We start from the raw sequence: 19,684 nt of genomic DNA, 5'->3' as shown, positions 1-19,684 counted from the left end.
TAATTATACCGCAAGATCGGCTTATCACAAAAGTTCCATTAGAAGTAATAGCGCTAGGATATTACGGCAATTTTCAATATTATACATGGACCGGTGAAAAATCGATTTTCCTTTTACTTAGTCGGAGTCGAGACCCAAGAGGGAATATTAAACGAACGATCGACGGCTCCGAGGAAATGGAATGTAATTGAATTACAAATATGAACGAAAAGAAAGAATAAACTGCTTCAAAAATTAACATTTCGCGCGATATTTTATTACCGAACTCGGGTTTAATACAGGAACCGAAAAGAAAATTAAGTTTCCAGAGAGACTGCAACGATTTTCATTGTTTATTAACTGCAAATTAATTTTCTAAAAGGCCGTGTTTTCACAGAGTCGGGAAATATTTTTACGTGAAGAAAACTGGCTCGCTGCAGAGGGTGAGGAATTTAAATAATCCGGTTAGGGGGTTGGACCCGCGATAAATCAATCCACGTTTCGGAGCTTTCAACAGACATCTGTTCTAGAACGCAATCTGGTCGAAGACTTAACAAATAAAGGTACAGAATTTGATTACTTTTATATATTCTTTATATTTTTAAAACCAACATTTGTGTATGAATCCCTTTTTTTTAACAAAAATATTCACCTATCCTGGCGAACTATTGAAATCGTCTTTAGCCAGACGATTAAAAGTTATGAAACAGAATACAAGTGTCTTCTGTAATCTCACGTGGAGACGTAGTATTATCCTCTAATAGTTGCAGCTTTTATTCTTCAAAATAAAATTCACGAAATTTTACTCTTCGTCGTAGTAGATATACATACACCAGGCGCGACAGTTTACTCTCGATAAGTGCACTCACGTGGAAACGCAGCCTAAGGTCTTATCGCGTTGCGTTCATTTTTACGTGTTCAGTAAACTCGTGTCACTATTGTTAGACATTGTAAGCGGGTTAGGTGCATTTTCTGGTCCCCTGAGAAAGCATCATCTACGAATGGAACACATTTTGTCTTTACGACCTCGAGTGAAGGAAGCATTTTGGATGACAAAGTAGCTCGACTTCGTGTTCGTGGACGAAATCTGATGGCTGTAGATCTCGCCGCAAAACGGGGCGAAACGACGCTCGCGGGTAAAATTCCTTTTTCTTTTTCGAGCAAAAGAAATATTCTCGCTAGACAGGCCTCGGAGACGACTCTTATTGCGAACAGTTTGCTAAAGTGTGAACAGCAATTTTGCGACTAAGATTAGCTCGAACAAATATGCGTTTAAACGAATAAGTCAAGCAATTAATATTTCTTCAGATATATGTATTACGTTAAGAGCTTCAATTACCGACGCTTGAAAAAAAAACGACATACTTGTAACATCATTATAAACTGTTAATTTAATTACGATCTTTCTTTTATCATAATTCTTATCAAGGAAGTCAAATATCTTACTTTACTGTTCTGATAAAAATTGCAGAAAGACTTGCAATCAGGATTTTAAAAGTGGAGATAAATTATTTAAATATAATAAAGTGAAATAAAATTTGGAATAATTATTGATTTACCATTTGAAAAATTACTTGAGGAGTGTAAGTTAGTGGTACATCTAAACAGAATAAATAATGTAAAAATTACTGTATAAATTTTGTAGTTGGGCTAATCATTCGAAGGAAGTTATGGACAATGTGAAATTTTATGTATTGACTTACATACGTAATATAGTATGTGGTATAGAACAGAAAGAAATCGAAAATAAAAAATTATAATAATGGCAGTGTTACCAAGTAACACCAAAGGAAAATAAATACTAGACCGACGTCTGTATTTCTTACAAGTAGAAGGAGTAGGTAACAGTCAGGCACATCCGGTCGTATTTGAACCCTGCCTTCTTCCAACCGAATCGTGATCCGAATTCTTCAAAAACTTCTCTAAATTAAAAAAAAATACGAAAGAAAGATATTACCAATATCTGTGTTTTCTATAATAACAGACGTCTCCAAAGACTCTTCAAATTCCACTTTCTCCATTTTCCAGTTTGCGAGTAAGAATTAATAGAAGATTTCCCATTTAGTTGTGTCATCTTACACCAATGATTAATCTATTATTTTACTCGGTATTAGACAGCCAGTCAAGCGTGAGTCAACCTTGAATCTCCGGTAAATATATCTCCGTAAGAATTCCGCAGCGTCATGCTTAGTGAACCATAGTACCCGTCCCGTTACAGACAAATAGAGATGGGATCGAATTCGATCTGTACTCATGAATAACAATCAATTCCAAATGTACCATTTGTTTCATTCAGTGATCTTAATAATCACAGAAACGAGCAACATCATTCGCATCACGAACTTCATTACGAAGTTCCAAAGTATTAGGTGTACCGATAAGTAAGTCCACCATTTCTGTGACGAAATGGATCGACCAGCTTCTATGGGAATCAATGATGTATACTATCTTATTCGTATTGGAAACTATTTTCAAGCATTTTTCCCCAATTCGGATTCGAAAAGATATTTTCAAGTTAAGATATACCGTTTCATACTTTAAAAACACAGTGGGTTACTTATTAGTACACCTGTAATACTTTGGACCACAAACCTCACCTGAAACGGCCGTTCGAAATCAACGATTAACACTAGAAATACCAACGATAAACGTACATCTATTTCTATCGGATCGATAAAGATTACAAACTCTTGTTGTGACACATGAACACTCTGAAGCCAATGATATTTGTTTTAACCATATATGGCCATTAGTTCGAACACTCATCAAGGATTTACTCTACAAAACACAGTAATACTAAATACCATGAAATATAGGTGAATATTGCAAAGTACATTCTACTTCTATCAAACAAACTAGGTTGATTTAAAAATATTTGTGTCACACATACATGACGCCTATTAAAAATCAACAAGATTTCTCGAGAGGGACCAGGTGAATCTCGCGAGTCATTCAGTCCCATCGCTGTAGCAGTGACAGAGCGACCATAATGTCTACTTGGAGTTTCACCGTTTCGTTGGTTCCCCCACCACGTGGTCGGTTGGCGCGGGACCTTTCGACATATTGGAACAGCGGAGCTAACGGCTAGAGTCCGTCGCGGTATGGATCAGTTGATATCGTTTCTGCGACCGGCGAACGTTTAAACCGTCACATGGCGCGCAGAGATCCGGTGGTGCCCGTAAAACAGGGACTGGTGCGGGGTAGCGTCGAGGAGAACGTCTACGGCGGTGAATTCCTCGCGTTCCGCGGGCTCCCGTACGCGAGACCACCGACCGGCCCGTTCAGGTTCAAGGTGAATACACTATACTGTCGTTCGAGCGACACCGAGTAATTCTACTGTCACCGTACACACGCGAACGTGTCACATTCGACTAATCACATTCACTTAAACCTTAACCAAACGAGCTAGAATATGTATTGTTCATTTCAAGACTTTTTCTTGTAACTCAATTGTTACGGCAGCATAAAACGGTAAGAATTAACAACACGATTGCTCTTAAGTGTGCTATCTTATATGATGTAACGACGGTTATGAAACATTTGATGTACAGGCGTTTTAGGAAACAGACACCAAGGTCGTTGCAATCAAGTTAATAGACGGAAATATGGAGCTACTTTAATTGTCGTTGATCCTCATGTGTACTGGTGGATCTGTGAATAGGCAATTTGGAACGTGTTCGAGCCCATATGTTCACGTGAACAATGCGTTCGAAGCGCGTATAGTTTGGATTACTTGAACCACGAGAAGTTCGAATAGTTCGTTTTTATTCAAGGATGGAAAGTTCGAATAGTTTGAAGCTATTCAAGCATGAGAAATACGAATGGTTCGAATTTATTCAAGCACGAGAAGTACGAACAGTTTCAATTTATTCAAGCACTAAGAATTCGAATAGTTCAAATTTATTCAAGTAAGACACGTATCGAACAGTTGGCATTTATTCCAAGACGAAACATTCGAGCAGTTCGAATTTATTCAAGCATGAGGAGTTCGAACAGTTCGAACTTACTCAAGTACCAGAAGTTCGAACAATTCAAATTCATTCAAGCATGAAAAGTTCAAACAGTTCGAATTTACTCAAGCAGGACAAGTACAAACAGTTCGAAGTTATTTAAACACGAATTATTCGAACAGTTTCAACTTGCTCAAGCATGAGAAGATCGAACAATTTAAATTTATTCAAGCTTGACACGTTCGAATAATTCAAACATGTTCAGGCACAAGTTCGAACAATTTGAACTGGTTCAAGCACGAGAAAGTCGAATGCTGCGAATAATCCGCTGACCTATCGCTACTCTATGAGCGTATTCGCTGGTGAGTAACGTACACATGGTAGACACATGTGCAGCAGCAACTATGCGGAGCTAATGAACTCGTTCACACGTCTGTCTACTTTGCTCGATGTCGTATACATATATCTGTTCGATTCAATTTTTTGCTATCGAGCCTAATTTAAATACAGCTGATGTTATTTAACAAAACTAGAACACTTTTCTCTGTATTCTGAATAAACGGTCAAGTCATTCGACGATAATAGTTTATTTATAGGTAACAATGAAAAGCATCTGAAGGCTAAGCTTGTCCGGCCTAGAGTTTCATAAAAAATTAATTCTAATAGATAATACGAGTCAGGTCTAACAATAAGTTGTCGTAATCAACCGAATTTAACGTGAGTTATTTCGTCCTCGAGTACCACAGTGTTTATCGACTATCTAGTTGACTTTGGCCTGCCATCGATACCGTGTCGAATATGTTAAATTACGTAAATTTATACATATTGAAGAAAAGGTTTCACAAAATTTCCGATAAATCACGGCTGTTACTTTGAATAATACTTACTAGAAATACTAAACCAGTTAGTTTACGTCAATGTACTACTATACTACGATAAGTAGATGCTATCAGCATGACATCGAAATGATAACCGATTCTAGAAATATACCACAGCCTGTTATCTAAATCTATACGAAAGCATGACGGTTCAAATATTGGTGTGCTACTATCTAATCGAAAGTCTTCACGGTTATCGTCTGGACTCGATGGCATCATGTAATTAAAAATTATTTAATCTGAACGTCATTTAAAACATGGAGAAAAACATACCGATTGTCATCACCTGATCGATTAACTCGTCGATTATTCCACGGCAACGTGTTCAAAGGGGAAATTCAATGGAAATTTATGGTTCAATGCCGCGGCTTCATAAATTCCGCGCGATATTCAAATGTCTACATACATATAGTGAAAGAGAATATTAATACATGGCTAATTAGTCGAGCATACCGTCGAAGCTTATAATTATCCGCGTATCGTGGCCGCTGCTCGAACGTTTCCATCAAGTAACCGCGTTCGGATTAAATATTTTAAAGGTTATTCGTTGTGCACAGACTAAACATTTAATTTAGGAATAGGTTGTATCGATTAAACGGCTTTGAAACCTCTAACGTTTCGAAAATATAAAGATTCAAATAAATGATTAATACATTAAGTACAGAAGCTTTGAATTACCATAATTATTTATATCGAATGAGGTTTTCCAGAAGCAAAAATTGCGATTAATTTAATTATTGTATTAACGGTCAGATTTGATTGTTCCCTCAGAACGGTACAAAATATACAGAAAATTGTTCAATTTCGTCTGTAGAGATCTAATACCACGTGAAATTTGGAGGATTATGGTGTCTAATACTTCCAAAAAAAAAACATGGCATCCGATTAACAGAGAATTCGAGACAAGAATCGAAATTCAATGATAAATACCACGAATGTCTGAATTTGTTTACGAAAAATAATTATTAGCAATTAAAATTTGGTTTTAACTGCTAATAATTATTTTTTATTTTGGTTTCGTTCAGGATCCTCAGCCACCGACATCATGGACCGGCGTGAGGGATTGCACGAAGTTCGGCGGCATCTGCGCCCAGATGGATCTACTCGTCCGCGACATAATTGGCGATGACGATTGCCTCTACCTGAACGTGTACACGCCGACGATCGAACCGGGCTCGAAACGTGCGGTGATGGTGTGGATCCATGGTGGCGGGTTCATGTACGGGAACGGCAACAGCGATATCTACGGGCCCGATTATCTAATCCGGAAGGACATTGTTCTGGTCACGATTAATTACAGAGTGGGCATCTTGGGTGGGTATGGCCGATGGTTCGGTGACAGTCTAATGAATTTTATCGCGTCGTTGCCAATAATCTCAAATAATTTCAAACTTTTCGTACGATATGAAAGTCAAGAAATTAGTAATTTATAAATTGTTAATATTCTATTTATAATATTCAAAGTTGTTATTAACGGATGACGTTGCAGTTCATACGTTAAGAAAGGAATCGAGTAGGAACTTATTATTGTTAGGAAGAAGTGGATAAAGTCTGTATTAAATTTTAATCGAGTTTCCATTTCATTCTGTGCAATATCATAAATGTACATGAACTAAATTCCGAATCGTTTCATTGTAGTTCCCCTTTAGTAAAATGTAATTTCATAGAATCCGCGATCTAGCGATAACAGTTGTGATAAATGACGCGTTAAACGTGCTTCTGCTTCTTGTAATTTGGTTAAGTATCGTTTTGGCGATCGCTTCACAGGTTTTCTCAATCTGGAGAACGAGATCGCCCCAGGCAATCAAGGCCTGAAGGACCAAGTTATGGCGCTGAGATGGGTTAAGGATAATATCTCGAACTTCGGCGGGGATCCTGACAACGTCACGATATTTGGAGAAAGTGCTGGCGGTGCTTCCGTGCATTATTTATCTATCTCTCCACTGGTTGAACAAGGTACAATTTTTCAATATTTGGGTTCATCTAAATCAGTCGCGTCTGTTCCATTAAATTGCTTTAATAAATTCTCGAATCACAAATCAACCTCGCCTAAAATTTGTAGACAGTCCCCTATCAAATAAAACGTCCAACAGAATGTTGTATGGGTAAAAATCAGAAAAAGTATCATTATACACATTGGTAAAGAAAATGTGCTGTTAGAAAGTTATAATGTAAAATTTTTAACACGAAGATAACGTTAAATAATAGTATTATGTAATTTACTATTGTATAAACTATTTCATTGATATTGAAGATACGAAAAAAAATAACCAAAGGAAGTTAAATGGTTCAAGGACCTTCAGCTGGTGATTAAAAAGGACCCCTCTAAGGTTTTTGAACCATGCAATATCCGTTTCAAACATTTTCTAGTACCTTCAAAACCGATGGGATCATAAATTTAATATTCATAATTAGTGGGACACCTTACATACTGACATGAAAATATGTCAGTAACGATTTAGCCTGTGTACTCAAAGTTCACATAATCGAAATTATGTAAAGTAATTCTTGAGAGTGAAGTCGTAAAAAAATTCGTGCCTGTTACTTTCGTCCCATTGCGCGCCAAACTCGAAGCACGTCCTTTCAACCCGATTTATCTTTCCACCCAGTCCCCCCCCCCCTCCCCCGAAATATCACCAACCGTTTGGAACATCGAAATTGTTTCTTCTGTTCGCAGGACTGTTCCACAAGGCGATCGCGCAGAGCGGTGTCGCGTTGAATCCATGGGCTTATGTGACTAAAAAACCAGCCAGTTACGCGTTTAAGGTGGCCGCCTGTCTGGGCAAACAGATCACCGATACACAGGAACTATATGAGTTCCTGATAGCAGCAGATGCGAGGCAGCTTGTGAAGGCGCAGCTCACTGTCCTTAAGCAAGAGGTAAAACTTCTTGAACGATAGTCGCGTGTGAAACAGGTCTCTGTGGATGAAACGAGTTCCAGGATTCGAAACAGTCTAAAGCTGCGTCTACACTATATAGCAAATCAGTGTTATAAAACAAATTGTTGTATAACCTTGCTATACAGCATATTTTTATAACTTGTTACAAGACTATACCTTTCAGGCAAGTCTGTAACAAATTTGAATAAGATTTCGCGACTCATTATTAATAATGGCGTTACACTAGATGGATAAAGCTGCGTCTACACTATGTAGCAAATCAGTGTTATAAAACAAATTGTTGTATAACCTTGCTATACAGCATATTTTTATAACTTGTTACAAGACTATACCTTTCAGGCAAGTCTGTAACAAATTTGAATAAGATTTCGCGACTCATTATTAATAATGGCGTTACACTAGATGGATAAAGCTGCGTCTACACTATGTAGCAAATCAGTGTTATAAAACAAATTGTTGTATAACCTTGCTATACAGCATATTTTTATAACTTGTTACAAGACTATACCTTTCAGGCAAGTCTGTAACAAATTTGAATAAGATTTCGCGACTCATTATTAATAATGGCGTTACACTAGATGGATAAAGCTGCGTCTACACTATGTAGCAAATCAGTGTTATAAAACAAATTGTTGTATAACCTTGCTATACAGCATATTTTTATAACTTGTTACAAGTCTATACCTTTCAGGCAAGTCTGTAACAAATTTGTATAAGATTTCGCCTTTCGTTGTTAATAATGGCGTCACACTAGATGGATAACATATAACTTGCTATATAACACGAAAAATGCATGTAACATCACGTTATATAACATTTCTCTTTCTGTTTTTCTAACAAGTGTTATAACTTTGCTATATAACATGTTACGTTACACAGTGTAGACGCAGCTTAAGAAACTATATCTCATCGAATGGGTCCACCAACGTTCCGAAAAAGTTCAACATTAGTAATTCAAATAACAAAGACTATAGGTAAATTTGTTGTCGATGGGGTGACGAATGCTAATGGTTTTCTAATTGCCCCCAAAAATATTCAAATTATTGTTGTGAAACACTGTTCTAAAGTATATTATTTTTGCGAAAAATCACATTTTTCTTATACTAATCAGGTGCCCTAATACTTATGGAGCGATAGTGTAGCTTCATTAGGGGTCTAACGAGGTATACTGATCGGTATAAGTTTCAGTGGATCGGTGAACCAAATCAATTAGGGACTATCAGTTTCAGTGATCATCAAGCTTCTAATGAGGCTAGATTCCAGGCTTGCATAGCATTCGGATAATTTTCCAAATGAACACGGCTCAAATGCCTAAGAGCCTGAATGGCAATATCTATCTGCTATGAATCGATACGTCGTGTCTTTGTTTGGAACAGTTCAATTTTAACTTGGCATCGAAACGACGTTGGATCCTCTGTCGAACGGAATGTTCTAAGAACGAACCTCATAATAGATTAATATCGAGTGTGCTTGAGGGCGGGTGAAAAGTCGTCGTTGTGCAGCCAGATTCTCTCCTTACAGAAGCAAAGTCCGTTGAAGATGGAACAATATATTCGCGTGAGAACTTGTACACGAATGAAACGAGCTTTGGATTCGAAAGACGCCGCGTTATTCTAGCTTCTATTCAACGAAAAGTTGAAACCTCTAACTGTTCCCTTTCATTTGGATTTTCGTGCCAAATTCTTTTTCCTGTTAACAGTGAGATTTTCATATCGAAAAAATTGCTATTTGAGGAATACGAACGTATACAGGGTGTCCCATTTAACGTAACCATCTTTAGTATTTCACTTGCTTCGGATTTGCAGGAAATTTATTTTAATAAATACTCAAAGTGGTGTCTATCAACTTCGATACATTTTTGCACTGATCCTTCTATCATAGTTATCTTATTATTTCAATCTACTCTCATACATTTGTGGGTTTTTTGTATTCAAGGTCACATGAAGGTCACGCTATTATAGATCATTGGATTGGTCTTGGTCTCAACTATTACGCCACGCTGATAAAAATATATAATCCTATTAAAAGAAACATAGCTGATCTTGAAATTTCGAAAAATATGACCTTGAGAAAAATTTTTGCTTATCATAGTATTTGCTCCTTCCTTTTTTTGTATCCTTAAAAACAAGCGAGATATTGAAGGTACTAACGTTAAGTGGGACACCCTGTATACGTGTTTCTATTAACATAAAAATATATAGTTAAACCAAATTGCTTTAAAACGGGAAATAAGAATGTCTATAAAGAATGGGGATCTTTCTATAAGCAAAGTTTCCTTTGCGTTTGTAGTCGTTTTCGAACTATTGCAAATTATATTATCGAACGGCTGTGTAACTTTCCTCGTACCCTATGAATATTCCGACAGTATAACAGGGTGGGAATTCCTGTCAATCGCTGCGAGGTAATTTCATCCAATTGAATGGTAAATATATTCAATTACACGCAGGGCCATTAAGATGGTATTTACTGCTGCAATAACACGTCAGCGAAATAGTTTCTGTTAATTTGCCTATTTCTGCGGTGAATAATTATACCGATTGGAAATATTTTCACCGATATTATCTGTAACAGACATATCGCAGTGAGAATTTATAGTGTACAGCAGTGGTGGCGAACCTTTTTATGTGCGGGTGCCAAAAATTTATAAATAAAAATTCAATAAAAAATCGATTATTGCGGAATTTTATAGAAACAATTTGAAAATTAACATAGAATTTCATAAAAAGTGAACACAGAATTACGTATTGTAATAATTGAAAAGAATCTGAATAATTTATAAGCATGTAAAATGATATCACCGGTAAATGGTTCACGTGCCAGCAAAATTTTCGTACGTGCCATAGGTTCACCGTGCCTGGTGTACATCATAGGTTCCCAAAGTGGGCGTTGAGATCTATTGGAGGGCGTTCTGGTTAGTTTATTTTCTTTATTTTCAATTTAACTTTTTAAGATTCCAAGATTACACGCACAACTACACTTGGAAATTTCAATAATAAAAACAGTTTACTCAGAGGGAGCGCCGAACGATAAAAAAATTCTGAAAAGGCGACGGTCAGCCAAAAAAGTTTGGGAAACTATGGCGTACATATTTCGACTAATCAAGATGGAATGGAACCGCCTCTAATATCGTAATAATTTGTTACTAAAGAGAATAATTAATATTTACTTTGTATCACAGGGTTCGCATGTTTTGATCGGAACATTCGGTCCGTCTATCGACGACAAGTCCCCGAATCCGTTCTTGCCGCAGCATCCAGCGATCATGGCGAAGGATGGCGTGAAAGTGCCATTCCTGTTGGGTTACAACGACAACGAGGGTAGCCTCTTTGTTGGAAGTAAGATTGACTGTGTTCCATGTCAGTTCATTGTGATTCATATGAGACTGTTGAAAATCATTTTTACATGTCTCGAAACATCAGAATGTCTGCCATTCTTCAAATCGAATCGTTGCTCACGATCATTAAACACGTCCATTAACACACATATGTTAACAACAACAATGTGTTACTACTAATAATATTGTCGACTGACTACTCTCAGTCTCATTCAGTAAATATTATTCATTTCTCTGTGTGTAATTTATTTTTTTATTCTCATGCTTACGATATATTTTCCAGACGATATCTTGTGTATTCGAGCGATTTAATCGGTGTCTGGCAGAATTCTGTCGATTTTACTCAGCCTCTATGGACTCGTGTATACAGAGCCACGATGCAAAATTCCATGATTCAAGTGCAGTTACTTGTTACTTATAGACGTACTAAATCCAGATATCGCTAAAGTACTGGGGAAGGTGAACAATGACTTCAAGCAAGTCGTGCACCCGGAGATCGAGGAGGAGTTGAACAAAGAGGGTATCACGCATCAGTTCCTGAAACAGCTTTACTTCGCCGATAAACCGATCGACGAGGGGACCATGCAGCTTTACGCGGACTATATGAGCGACATGATGTTCATACGAGGTATCTACGATGTGCTCAGATATCAAACCGAGAAGAACGTCACCACCTACCTTTACAAGTTCTGCTACGACAAGGAGTTCTCGTTAATGAAAACCCAATGCAAGATGAGCTTACCAGGTATGCACGATCGCCCTGATTTAAGCAGTACGAGTTGACTCGAAAAGTACAGAGGAAACTTAGTCGATTTTATGGTGTGAAAACAATCCTCTGATACGAGTTGTTCGGGTGAAAGTTACGTTTAGGGGATGCAGATGACCTTGACATGTGTTGCTGACACTCTTCTGAGTGACCCTCAAGAAGTTTTAGCCGTCGACCATTTTTTTTTATTAAAAAGTTGTTGGCAAAAAACATTTAGTATCGTACTTTAGTAGTATTGATAAGTAAAATGACCGATGACCTTGAGATACATTGTCAAGGTCACCCTGACCGTCCCCCACCCCCTGTAGACGTTTCGGAGTTCTCAAGTCTGTGTCTGAATTAGGTCTAATGATAGGGAAATGATACTTGTGAACCTTAGTACAGGATGAGTAAGTAGGAATTCGGACTTTGGGCAAAATAAAGGTGACTAAGTTGTTTACGATAGAGCAACGTTGTCGCAGTTATTCATAGAGTGAATGAAAGTCGATTATATCTTATTGTAAATAGTGCAACGTTGGACTTTGTATACTCTGCTTCCAAATGTACCATACATCGAGTAATTACTACAATATTTCGACAAGTAACGTACAAATACATTTAAAATATAATTCTTCTTTACTTTGATGACAAATGGGACTATATTAAGTGATAAAAAAATTGGAACATTTTTGGACTATATTTCGCAATTTTATTGAACAACGAAAGGGTTAATGAGGCTATCGAATTTCTGTCGTTACTTCAAGCTTTGAAAATTATTCCAATGGATATTGTTTATAAACATCCGCAGTTCTAACGATAATATCGCAGAGAGAAGAGTTTGGAGTTCGCCTTGATATCGATTGATTGATTTTTGTTTTTTTGCCCCCCTTTTTCAGGAGCGACGCACGCGGACGACCTGGCGTGTCTATTTTATCCGTACTTGATAAAAAATTTCGGCATGACCGTACCGCAGCCCGGAACCAAGGATTACGATGTCATTGAGTACTTCACACAGATGTGGACCGACTTCGCGAAAACTGGGTACGAGTGTCAATGAATTTTTCAAAGGGTTCCTCGTTCGAAAACTCTAGTTTTTAATTGTTATATCTCCATTAGTCTCGAAACTGAGGAAAAACGAGTTAATAGACAAATATAATTTCAAAAATTAACATAGGGTATATTGTCATTCGTTTATTGGTGTACGAGTGGAATATTTTTGAATGTGAAAAATTGAAAAAAAAAATATTAACAGATCTCGGTTTACAATTACTAACAATGTTTTGTCTATTGTTACGAACTGTATATAAGATATATAGTTTTCTTCGTTATTTCAGAAATCCAACCCCAATGACAACCAAGTTGATCACGGAGCTTTGGAAACCGATTCAAAAGGGGGATGTGTACGATTACATGGAGATCAATGAGAAGATTCGTATGGAGTCCATCAAACCAGCGGAAAGTATTTTCAATTGGAAGGGAATGAAAAACAAACTGTGATGAATCGATTTGTTACCAATTGTTATTGTTACAACTAATTGTTACTGATCCGACAAGTAACGGACGCGCAATTGTAAATGTTTTTTTTTTATTCGAGTCAAAGGGTAGCATGTAATTTTGCGAACAAAAAAATATAATGAAATAGCAGGACTATTTTGGGGAATGTACGTTATTTGCGTCACGAGAGTGCAGTGTTCTTTGATCCTAAAAAGAATAAAGTCGCATTTTAACGAGTCACTGATTTCTTTAATTACCTTGTGCAATTTCTTAATCCTTTCACTGCACTTCAATTACTTGATTATACATGTAATATGTAAATATAATTATGTATTATTATATACATTAAATATATTTCAAAACAATTCTAGTTGCCTGAAGTTCTTAACCACAAAAGACCATATAAACTTCTTTGGGTACCCAATATATTACCGATTTTCAAAGGTTTTTATCCGAGGCTAAAAAAATTATCACGTAACCTGATCTTGCGAACAGTTATCATTATACGTGTCCTGAGCTCATCGATCGCTCGAATAATCAATATTTCCCCTTTTCTATACACGATCTTTTCAATCAATAAAACCATTACTACTGCCCGAATATCGTCTACCAATCGAAGTGGCAGAAATCATCGACGCGAATAAAGTTAAAAATTTCGTCAACTGACGTATACATAATTCCTTCGCACAAACTTGGTTAATCTTTTAATAAAGTGCATCTAATATGGGCCACTAATGGGCAGTATTGAATTTACGTAAATAAATAAAACCATTAGTCATCGATTCAGAAAATGACAATGAGAAAAAGTTGCGACACGTCACTGCCAGATACATGCCTGTACTCATCGATTGTATAAACAGGAGTGAGAGAAAGGTACTATATAGATATAGACGCGAACGAGATTCAACATGCGCGAATAACTATGCGCAGAAGCCGGCGAAGGTCGCGCGCGGCTCAATTGGTGATATTTGACGAAAACATTCGTGATATTTTTCGACAAGAAACGTGTTAATACTAGCGTGGTAAGTATACAAGGGATTAAAACCCGCGAAACAACATCGAAATAACGTTTCCTAAACACGTCGAACGTGTTTCCATTAAACGTGTTTCCACTAATCGTGTTGCGCTGCTGGCTCGCAGGACCTAACCTCTTCCTATACACCGGCCGGGAAAATATACGTGTGTGTCGATTCGGCTATGAGTCAGCGACCAATCTAGTTTGCTGCTGTCAGAGCAAGCAGCCGGCAGTCTTTTGTCGTGAGCCAGCCGTGTGATATCTCGAAATATGGACGAATAAAAATTTCCTGTGAAACACCGCCAGAAGAAACTGTCAATCTGTAGGGTGATTTACGAGAAACATTGAAAGTGACCGTTAGTTTTAACGCGACATAACTACTATTCGCGGAACACTGGTGATTGGTTTCGATCCAAGATTCAACTGCGTCACCGTTTCGATCCCCTTGATTCAGTAGATAAAGGTATTCAGGCATCTTGTTATTTTATTTCATTTAACTTGAATAAGTGTGCTTCTTCATCCTTCGAATAATGAATTGTTGTTTTTATCAACTATTGTGTACCTCTTAATCGATGCAAATGGACACCTTTAGTAAGATTTTTCAAACTTATGCACCCACCGTATGTATGAATAACATCTGCAATGTATACATATGTATACCGATTCGAATGTTATTTTGTTGATCCTCGAATGGAAAGTGTCTGTTTCGGATTGATATGATTAAACATTATCGTTGGGAAAATAAAGACGAAGACTCGACGTTTCGACGTAAATAGATATTTTCTTACGATCAATTAATCTTGCTCTTGCGTTTGCAAGTATTTATCATACTATACAGGGTGTCTTATTGAATTGTGACCCCCGAATAGCTTTTTTAATTGTAAAAACGTAAAAAATATTTTATACGCAATGTGAATGGTATTAGGTGGTCAGTATCCTGTTTTTAAGGTCATTGATGTTTTTTTTTCAAATAACTACATATGTTTTCAAGGTGATATAGTACGTATCTGAATGTATTTTTTCACGAGCTATGCAATAGAACAAAATATGTACTTATTTGAAAAAAAACATCGATAAGCTTGCAAACTTCGAGAAAAAAAAGTATAAAATAAATTTTGCATTTTTACAGTTAAAAAAGATTGTATTCTGTGTACGTATCGTGAGTTGAATGCAATCATGCTTTCGATACAATACCGGTATATGTAGATAAGACTGTAACCGCCCATTACCTCGGGAAACTTCCGATAATGTCAACATCTTTTCTTTCTACCACTGTATCTTAATTCATGTCGAGTGAATTTATTCACGACTTATTAAATTTTACCCAGCAAACTTCGAAACGATCTCTTTCCTAAAATTCTACCATTAAAATTAAGAAACAATACAACTAACACGAATAATTAATATGACTTTAACTTATTTTCTTGTATTTGTTTAACAGCATATACCGTTGATTAAAGAGGAAATGGAGATCCAGACGCCATACTTGGACGCAATTCAGGCCATACCAGGGGGCACACCTGGCGAAAAGTACAAATGGATAGCGAAACTTATAAAAGAACGGATATCAGAATGCAACAGCCTGGAAGAAGTGACCGATTCAGAGAAGGTTCCCAGATTGCTGGCGCCCATAATCAGGGTACAGGCAGCGCGATTGCTGTACAAAAAAGATCCAAAAGACCAGAATCTTTACGCTGTGATCGCAGAAGCTTTAAAGTCCGACGACATAACGGTGGTGTACAAAGCGCTCCAGGCTAAGTACTTTTTCGACGGGAGCAACGTATCCTTCACCAACGTTCAGTACTTTTTTAACTGTCTGTTCCCGTATGTCTCTCTGAACACCAGGACAAAGATCATAAAATGTCTATCCACACGATTGAAAGAGCCAAAACTCGCGGAGGAGTTCTTCACCGCTGTCGCCGAGACCTACAATCTGGAGCAGGCGTTACCTTTGCTACCAGCCTGCGGCGAGGTATTTATGTACGACACGATCGTGAGGAGACGGATCGTGTTGAGCCGGAAACTGGTCAAGACGATATTCCACAAGAATCCGGATTTCATCGTGCGTTACTTCAGGCTGAGCCTGCCGAGCGTCCAGCCAAACCAGAGGAAGATCCATCGAGTGGAGCTCTACGAGATGGGCGATTTTCTTGCGGCGTTGATCAAGAAACGTCTAGACACCTTCGTGGAACTGTACGAGAAGCACGGTGAATCGCGGCCACATGTGAAACTGAGCAAGAAACGAGCCGTCTATTTCCTAAAGAACGGAAAATATCATCTCCTGAGGAATCCTCAGGTGTTCATAAACCTTGTGCCATTGAAGATGATCAGCGTTTCGCAGATAGAGGTCATGTTTCCAAAACTGTTCCCGTCAAACGCCGAGTCTTTCGACACGGACAGTATGTTGCAGTACTTGAGCTACTATCCGCAGGACAAAAAGCTTGCTCTTCTGATAAACAGTTATCATCAAGTGTACGGAAAGAGTCTTTTGGACGACAAGAAACTGGTCACAGCTGACCTGATGCGTTTGCTACCGGTCGAGGAAAGAAGACGGCAAGTGAAGATCAACTGGAAGAAAGATGATTTGATGCGCGTTACAACGGATTCAGCGCACTTCTGGATGTGTTATCTGCCTACCAACGAGGTCATCCCGGTGATGAAGGCAGAGATCGCGAAGAATTCGGAAATGGAGGCCAGAGCGTATCTGGCGCGTCATATGATTTATAGCTGCAGAGTCAACGACGACGATCAAGCACTGTTGGAGGTTCTAACATACATCAGAGACAGGCACAAGAACGAGCAGGGCTGGTTCACGTTGGACGTGTTACAGGCTTTGCTGGACTTCTACGATATGCCACGCGCGAATGAGAAGATATGGTCGGTTGTGATGGACATTATTCTACGTGCTCACGTAAAAAACGATCTCTTGTCTAGGAGGCACAGCAGCGTGCAGATCATCGAGGCGGCTCTTCACTTCAAAATTCTGAACAACCAACCGATCGATCAGCTGATCGCAATAATGGTGGATTTGAAAATTTCTAGATACGGCGGGGTTTGGAACATACTCCAGAAGTATCCAGAGTACGAAAGAATGTGCTTGGAAGCTTGCCTAGTCGAGGTCTCGAAACGTTACAACTCTGACAAAACTCCCTGGAAGGACGACAGGGACGGGATTCTGCACGATCTAGTCGCGTCCATTTATAGTTTCAACAAAACTCACGTGACGAAAACTTCACGGGTGGAACCGAGGTCGATCAAGAATTACCCGTGGTTGCTGCAGGCGGTCGAGAGGATCGTATCCAAGAACGAGGACCGTAACTTCTATATCATCCAGAACCTTGGGCAAACTTTCGAGAAGAACGAGAATGATATATTCGTGCGTCTCTACGGCACGAAGAAGAAGGATATCGTGGACATCGATTCGGGCGCGGCGCTCCGTTTGTTGAAGAACGACCCAGAGAGCATTTCCAAAAACTGGAAAGAGTACCTGAATGCCTTCTATGCCAACTGCTGGCGTAAACGTACGAGACATTGGGTGAGACTGGTCCGTTGGCACAAAGATATCCCAGTTCGTTTCTTGAAACAATGCCTCCAGGACCTGGCGAACGAGCAAAAAGGCCCCAGTTTGGACATTCTAGCTTTGCTTGTTCACGGTGAAACGATAGCCCGTATCCTCACACCTCTGATCCCTACGAGCAAAACTCTAGACATTCACGACGAATCGGCGAAGGACAAATTCAATCTGATCAATCACGTGGTCAGTAGTATGAAGCTCGCGAATCCACCGGTTCCGTTATCGCTGCTGTACAAACTCAGCGAGGGAGATTATCTATCCACGGGTCTGACGGCTATGATGAATCTCTGCAGAAGAACCAATCTGATGAGCGTGATCGGTTTCGCGAAGAAACTATCCACCGAACGAGTGTCCGTCCGTAAACACGGGGTCAGGGTGATGTACATGGTCGCTCCGCGTGATCAGCTTCACGATTTCATTCTCCACCAATGGAAGACCGACGAGCACTACTCGATCCAAGAGATCCTGTTCGCCCAGGCCAGCCAGATGTTCGCGAAGGAGTCTGGCCCAGCTACTTGGCATCTGATCAGCGAGATGATCGGCACGTTAACGGCCAAGAACGAGAACACGATCAATACCGTGATCAAGATGATCCCGAACGTCTGCGACGAATATTTATCGGATTTCTTGAAGCTAACGCTGAAGGCGTTGGACAGACTACAGCAGGGACCTCATGTGTACGGTAGAATGCTGTCGAACATCAATCCGGGCGTCTGCCACCTTTTGTCCGAGGAGTTCAACGAGGAGCTACTGCGCAGGTTTTTGTTCAACCCCGAAACACCGATATCTATGGCAGCTACGGCGTTCGCGCTGTACTCGTACTTGATACCAGCCGCGGAGAAGTTCGAGTCACGGATGAACACTTTCACAGAGGTGTTCGTGGAGACGATTAGGAGTGGCTGGAACGCGCCGTGCAAGGACAGATCACACTTTTATTCCGTGAATCACGCGCTACGTAGGTTCATCGATCAGGTTTACTATGTTGATATACACGGGGAAAAGCTTTCGAGGCTACTGAACGGGATCTTAAAAGCGTTCCTAACTGTCCTGACACCACTAATGGACCCGACCAGTTACTTAGGGCTGGTTTACATGAACGAGTACGCGTCCTCGAAAACGCTCAAGGAGTTTGCCAAGAGGATTGGTACGAAGTTGCCCGAATTGCTCGACATTTACACCCCAATGTTCCATTATTTTCTGGCCAACACTCTATCGAAATTCCTGGACAATAAATCCCTTATCGGCGATAACAAGGAGACCTCGAGGTTGAACGTGATCGAGGGACTGACGGAGGTTGGATCGCCAGAGGCGACTTTGATTGCCGTGCAACTCCTGACACCAGTCACGAGCAAGGAAAATGTTCATCAATATGACAGTCTGGTGAAGATATTCTTCGAATATGACCATCCAGCGGTCAAGAGTATCATCTGTGATAAGAGGAATAAAGTGAGCGAGGGCGATTTTGGTTTTGAATGTATGTAGGTTGGACCGAAGTCTTGTCGACTCTGTCCATGAAGCATGATCGCTGATAAAAACGACTGGCATTTTTAATTACGTGGAAACAGTAATATTGTACATTCGATGGATACTGTTCGATGTTGTCGTGATTTAGTCATCTGATACATTATGCTTGAGGTACACATCTAACAAACGAACTGACTCAAATGGTTACATTCTGCATGAAGAATGTTCTGAAGTATGATTTTTTCCGATCCATTTCCTTTTTATTTTTCATTACAGAAAAAGATTTCAGATTTTTGTAAAAAGAAAAATATACTGAAACGTATTTTTTACTATATATACTATATTTTTGT

The 19,684-nt window shown here is 39.0% G+C and overlaps 3 protein-coding genes across 4 annotated transcripts in view; 2 read left to right on the top strand and 1 right to left on the bottom strand.

Annotated features, from left to right (window-relative positions):
- LOC107191115 (calcitonin gene-related peptide type 1 receptor-like) overlaps nt 1-19,684 on the bottom strand; it is a 147,276-nt gene that overhangs the window by 36,201 nt on the left and 91,391 nt on the right. The gene's annotated exons all lie outside the window — the stretch shown is intronic.
- On the top strand, nt 3,082-13,468 carry LOC107191113 (esterase B1-like). The gene is made up of 8 exons (XM_015580067.1): nt 3,082-3,271; nt 5,833-6,121; nt 6,575-6,763; nt 7,485-7,687; nt 10,887-11,043; nt 11,464-11,787; nt 12,684-12,828; nt 13,122-13,468. The coding sequence occupies exons 1-8, from the start codon at nt 3,131-3,133 to the stop codon at nt 13,282-13,284; spliced, it is 1,611 nt and encodes a 536-aa protein (XP_015435553.1). The 5' UTR covers nt 3,082-3,130; the 3' UTR covers nt 13,285-13,468.
- LOC107191111 lies at nt 14,226-19,501 on the top strand. 2 transcript variants are annotated; one of them, XM_015580065.1, is made up of 2 exons: nt 14,226-14,303; nt 15,738-19,501. In XM_015580065.1, the coding sequence occupies exon 2, from the start codon at nt 15,762-15,764 to the stop codon at nt 19,350-19,352; it is 3,591 nt and encodes a 1,196-aa protein (XP_015435551.1). In that variant the 5' UTR covers nt 14,226-14,303; nt 15,738-15,761; the 3' UTR covers nt 19,353-19,501. The 2 variants fall into 2 exon arrangements, with proteins under 2 accessions (XP_015435551.1, XP_015435552.1); XM_015580066.1 differs by lacking the exon at nt 14,226-14,303 and adding an exon at nt 14,632-14,759.

Source organism: Dufourea novaeangliae, unplaced genomic scaffold (genome assembly GCF_001272555.1).
Source record: "Dufourea novaeangliae isolate 0120121106 unplaced genomic scaffold, ASM127255v1 scaffold221, whole genome shotgun sequence".
Taxonomy (NCBI): Eukaryota; Metazoa; Arthropoda; class Insecta; order Hymenoptera; family Halictidae; genus Dufourea; species Dufourea novaeangliae.
Note: the sequence above shows the minus strand (reverse complement) of the source record. Positions and strands in the feature narration are given on the sequence as shown.